A 5,862-nucleotide genomic window follows, 5' to 3' on the forward strand; every position below is an offset into this window, starting at 1 on the left:
ATGGTAATAATATCTGAAGCTGGCAGAGTCTGATTTCAAGAGCCTTGGAAGGTAGGAGTAAAGCAAGCCCTATTGCCAGTCTGGGTGCTTTTGTTGAGCTCATTTCTGGCTTCCAGCATTTACATGAGCAGCCTGTACACTTTGTACCTAGAGATTAGGCCTGAGTGATCTCCATAAATCTTGTAGGGAAATGAGGCTGGATTTTGAGAAGGGGATTTTATACTGGATGTGGACATTTATTTTTGTCTTAAGTCTAGTTTCCATTCTTTTATCTTGTCAAAGGAGTCCCTAAGGCTAGTCATTACACCAATAAGTCAACTGAGTGTTCTCTATTATATTTATATGCAATATAAATATAAATTATAAATAATACATTTCTATATAAATCTAAATTTAGAAAGAGAGAAAAACAACTTTTACCACTCTTTCTCCATTGGACTCCACAGATAGATTCCAAGGGGCTGACATGGTAAGAAATCTTACCTCTGCCAACTGCATGTAAATATATATAGTATATAACACAGCCGATTTTTAAAAATATTTATTTATTTATTTTGCAGAAGGAGAATGTGAGTGGGGGAGAGGCAGAGAGAGAGGGAGAAGGAGAATCCCAAGCAGGCTTCATGCTCAGCATGGAGCCCCATGACCGTGAGATCACGACCTGAGCTGAAACTGACTGAGCCACCTGCGCGCCCCCACAGTTGATTTAAAGAATCTAGTATGTGGCCATTAATAAGATCTATTAATACCATTTGAAACCAATATGCTTTTTAATCATTTAATGAAAGACACAGAGGTGTATAGAGATGGTATAAGTGATGCAACCCCCATGATCCAAAAGTTTACTCCTGAAATTAGTCTAAAAAAGCAAAGGGCTTCCTTGCACAGGCGGTAAGGATGGTGTATGTTTGGTTTCCCATAAAAACATGAGACACCTCCAGCCACAAGCCCACTAACCTGTGACACCAGGCTCTTGCTCCTGGAATGGAACTTTCTAGCACCAACAAACAGTGAAGATTGAGATGATAAAGGTTCCTGTTGGCTGGTACCTCTCATGACAAACTCCCCTAAGAGCTGACACAGAAGAACTGAGAGATTCAGAATTCTAGTCTATTTCACTGGCCATCGAAATGCACTCCAGTAAGTGCACCCTCTAAACAGTGGAGACTAAAGAGAATGTTCTCACTGGTCACAAAAGCAAGCCCTTAGGACATAGAGCAAGATGAAAGGAAAAATCATATCTAGAATATGTACATTGACAGCTTTATCTAAACTTTCAGTCTTCTCTTGGAGCCACGCTAATTCCTAGGAGAAATGTACCATGTGGTTGGGGACCCTGTGGCATTTTATAGTGTACCTGATTGCACAGAAGTTTTCTGAAAGGTGGTGGGTAGCCTTGTGTCAATCTAACCCTTTCAGTGACCAAGGTGCCCTATCATGGGAGTCTGTAAGTTCAGTGGCAAGCACTCTAACAGATTTTAAATCTCGCCTCCTGTCCACCAGTCTGGCAGCTTTGGCTTCCAAGGTGTCCATCAGCAGTAGCCTTTCCCTCATGTACACATTCGAAGTCTGTTTGACAAACAACATGAAAGACACAGACAAAAGAAAACAAAGGTGATCTCTGGGAGGAAAGGGATCAGTAACTAAAGAGTTGCTAAGCCCAGGGAATGACTTCCACAAATATTTTCTCCTGCTAATCTAAATTTAGAAAGAGAGAAAAATGACTCTCACCCTCTTGCTCCGTTGGACTTCCCAGATAGATTCCAGGAGGCTGACATGGTAAGAAATCCTACCTTCTGCCGGCTGTAAGTCAGATGCCCCAGGGTCTCTCCGCTGCAGCTGTGTCCAGAGAAGGCAGTGTCCAGCAAGTTCAAGTATCCTGACAACTATCCCAACTGTCCCAGAGCAAGAATGCCTGTCTCCTTCAAGTGTTCTTCTACCTGGAATAACACATTAACAGGAGATAATAAAATTTAATTGTGTATGTATAGGCAATCCACATAGACATGGAAGTTACAAAGACTGTCAGGCAAAATGAGGTATATATGTCATCCTGAAATAAAGAGAAAGGGATACAGGTCTGGGACTTCAGAGGAAAGTATTAAAAAATAAACACAAGCCCCAATGGTTATCACTTAGACAGAGTTCCTAAATGGCTGCTCAATACATAATCCAATTTCAGTTCAGCGTCCCCCAGAAATGTAGTGTTTAACTATTCAGCCAGAAATTTCTCACTCTGTGTCATTGATTTTGTCACCTGGGTCCTCTCTATCCCCCAAACAAATATGAGGTAATCTGCACGAGAAACCTTGCTTTCCCTTCTAGAAACACTCATCTGAAACAATCTTTTTATTTTGCTAATAACCTTCTTGCCCCCATCATTCTTCTATAAAAACTTTCCATTTTGAATAACTCTTCAGTGGGCCTCTCTACTTGCTAGATAGGGTACTGAGCGATTCGTGAATTAGTTAATAAATCCAGTTAGATCTTCAAATTTACTGGGTTAAAAAATTTTTTTAACAGAAGAAATCCTACTCACAGGGCAATAAGAAGAGCAGATATTTCAAAATTAGACGTTTGTCCTGCTGTAGAGATGGGTCATTCAGATAAAATTTATCTGACCCTCAATTTAGATGCTTCTGTGTAGTTGAGGGGGAGGACAAATTTCTCTTGAGCTTACAGTCTCAATTGCCTTCAGCTCAGAACAGTCTGCAACCCAGAGGCACCCAGCTGACTCAGTCAGTAGAACATGTGACTCTTAATCTCAGGGTTATGTGTTCGAGCCCCACATTGGGGATAGAATTTACTTAAGAAAAATAGATAAAATAAAATGTTTTAAAAAATAGTCTTCAAAAAACAGTCTGCACACCAAAGTGGTCCATCTTGGGGTGGGCTGCCCTTGGTCTTACAAGAGTAATATATTGTCTTTAAGAATGCCACGTAGTCTACTTGTGACTGTATTCCTCTGTTCTCTTGTCAGCCATGGCAATAATGGGTAGGGTGTTGTGGAAGTAGAGTGACCTCCTCTGGGGCTCCTCTATGGCTCTTGGGCACCCCCTTCTCCCCGAACATCATATCCTTTGTGATATCTTCTGGGCCAAACAAAAGCTGGCAAAGATTTAGTGGACAGAACTTCCTTTGGATTTAGAGTGAATATAAGACAATTAGAGCACAAAACAGAAAATATATTGACAAACGCAGATAGTGTTGGATAGAGGGGCAATAAGTGCACAAAGTCATCAGACAGAAAGAGCAATGATGGGGGAAGTGTGAACTTCAGAGAGTGAGAGAAACAGTTGACAGGGATGCTCATCCTTCATCTCCTCTCATATCTTTCTCCAGATGGACTTTTGTCATTTTTCATAATGAGAAAGAAGTTTCCTTTCCTTATCTTTTACCTACAAAAAGCCTACGGTAGAGGATACCACAACATACTCCAGACTGAGACGTAGCAGAGGTCTACTGCTGGTCAAAAGAAGATAGGTTGATGTGTGATAAAAAACTCTTCATAACAGGTTAAAAAACTGTTACATCTTGATAGAAAAATATCGAAGGGTACAGAGGGTCATAATAACAAAATGCAAGAGTTATTTTCTCTCCAGCCACTGGTTCTAATTGCAGACAGTAGGCATATATTATTCTTATAGCAGTGTGTGTGTGTGTGTGTGTGTGTGTGTGTGTTCGTATTAATCAAGTAGCACTTTATCCTATATAACCACTAAAAAATTGAGGCAAATTACATTCATATGTCATTTGCTTTTTGAACAACATATTGTCTGTATTGTTTTATGTCTTTTCCATCATTATATAGAGTAATAGGCTATTTTAGTGGTTAAAAATCAGTAGCTAATACTAAATAATGGCTTAGTATTTTAATTATGTTATAAAGTGTTCCATTGTATAAGACTAATTATTGTATCATTTCATCATCAATAAAATTAGTGCTCTTATAATTTATTTGTTGTTCTTTTGTTTGTTTTCTATATAAGTATTTCTTTATCAATTACAGTTCAACATCGGTCTCTGGGTACCAGTGCCAGTAGAATTTTATTGTTTTGGCATTTTCTCTAATGATATTGAAATTGATTTCACAGTAAACTGTTCAGATTATAGAATAGCATCCTGGCTTCTCAGGTCCACTTGAGACTGGTGACTTAGAAGCAATACTTGCTTTCCCTTCCTCACCTTTAACCTCACACTAGTTAACCATATCCATGCACCTCAGGCACAGAGTTTTATCAAGAGACTTTTCCTGTTCCTCCCACTTTTTAGCTGTGGTGGGGCTCAGAGCATTAACTAACCTGAGTGCCTGGTAGAATGCAGACTGGGAGATAGATTAATTCAAACGTTGCTCATTTTGTACTGGGCTTTTTCCAGTTCATCTGTTACCTCTGCAAAAGAGAAAGAAAATTCCGTTCTGGACGGTTTCAAACTCCCTGGACTCATGGAGACTGTCTATGGTGTAGGATCAGGCGCCCCATCAGGATCAAACACAAAACACTGGATCTTGTAGGGATGTGTAGTAATGGGCAGAGTTGGGTTTGGCACGATGTTCACCAAACAGTATTATTATGCTCACCAAACTGAATATTTTAGCTGGCCCACTCAACTAGTCTTGTTAACTACAAATAATATGCGTTAAGCTCAGTATTATTAGCTTTCAGTTTACCAAAAGCTGTTGAGGGATCAAGCCACAAAGGAAATTCTTATCTGCAAGACAAGGATGACCACAAGGATGCTGACTATGGGCGCGTATTCCTTTATAGGGCTTGGCCATTGCAACACACACACACACACACACACACACACACACACCCCTCCTTAGTTTTTGTTACCCCTGAGGGCAAACCTTTGCATAAGAATACATTTGGTGGGATCACAGCAGCTGCATTCTTCCTCACGCAGAACTCATGCAAGAAGCAAGACTGGAGCTTCTCCGTCGTCATTGTAATGGCCTCAAATGAAAACCTTGTTACCGGGGCGGGGGTTGGAAGGCCCTAGAGCGCAGCAGCCCAGCGAGCAACCGAATTCCCTCCTCTGTCGCTGATTGGTCGAAAACTGGGAGGCAGGGACCAGCCTCCAGCGGCTCGACTCTTCATTGGCTGCGAAGAGGTGGCAATCAGGGCGGGCCCAGGCTGCTGCGCCGCTTCCAGCTCTGTGCTGCCGCCGCGGTCCTGTTGCGCTGTCGCTGCTGCAGCCGCCACCCGGGTCCCTTCGGCCGTGCCTCTGCGTGGGGGCTGCCTCTGAGGCTCCGGTCGCAGACACCATGGTGAGTGCTTCCAGCCAGGTCGGGCTGGAACATCACGCCGCGCTGCGCCGGGCCTGGCTGCCCAAGGGAACCGGCCGCGCTACCGGAGCTCTGCGCGGGGGCCGGGGAAGCGCACCACGGGTCGCTGGAGCAGCCTCGCCTTTCTGCCTGTGCCCGGAGCAGGGGGGTTGGGGTGGGTAATGGGAACGCCGGGGGTCGCGACAGGGGCGGGCAGTGCCTTTGCTTCTTCGGGGAGGGTCCGCCACTCTGCATCGCGCAGCGACCCCCCAGCCTCGGGAAGAGGACTTGCGGCTGAGGCGCGAGGGCTTCCCGGCTCAGGCGGACCCCACCAGTGTGAGTGGCTGAGGGCCAGTGGCGGGGAGGTGCCGGGTTCGCGTCCCCTTCGCCACGTTTTCCCGGATGCCCGACCTCTCTCGGAGCGGTGACAGGTGAGCGGAGGGGTAAGAAGGTGGCATGGCGGTGGGGCTGCCGGTGACGGAGAGGATCCGTCCTTTATTGGGGCGGAGGTGGCGCGCCTCTGATGCCCCTCTTTAGCACCGAGTACTCCGAACCGAGCGGAACCAGGGGGCAGGGGACAAGGTTAAACCAGAGCT

General features: G+C 44.5%; 1 protein-coding gene across 1 annotated transcript in view; it reads left to right on the top strand.

The window, feature by feature from the left end:
* Nucleotides 1–5,185: 5,185 nt before the first annotated feature.
* GUCY1B1 (guanylate cyclase 1 soluble subunit beta 1) overlaps nucleotides 5,186–5,862 on the top strand; it is a 43,273-nt gene continuing 42,596 nt past the window's right edge. Inside the window, exon 1 of the mRNA XM_077770954.1 lies at nucleotides 5,186–5,269. Coding sequence (XP_077627080.1) covers nucleotides 5,267–5,269 — 3 coding nt within the window. The 5' untranslated portion in view covers nucleotides 5,186–5,266. The remainder of the gene's footprint in view (nucleotides 5,270–5,862) is intronic.

This window comes from Crocuta crocuta, unplaced genomic scaffold (genome assembly GCF_008692635.1).
Source record: "Crocuta crocuta isolate KB4526 unplaced genomic scaffold, BGI_CrCroc_1.0 scaffold166, whole genome shotgun sequence".
Lineage (NCBI taxonomy): Eukaryota > Metazoa > Chordata > Mammalia > Carnivora > Hyaenidae > Crocuta > Crocuta crocuta.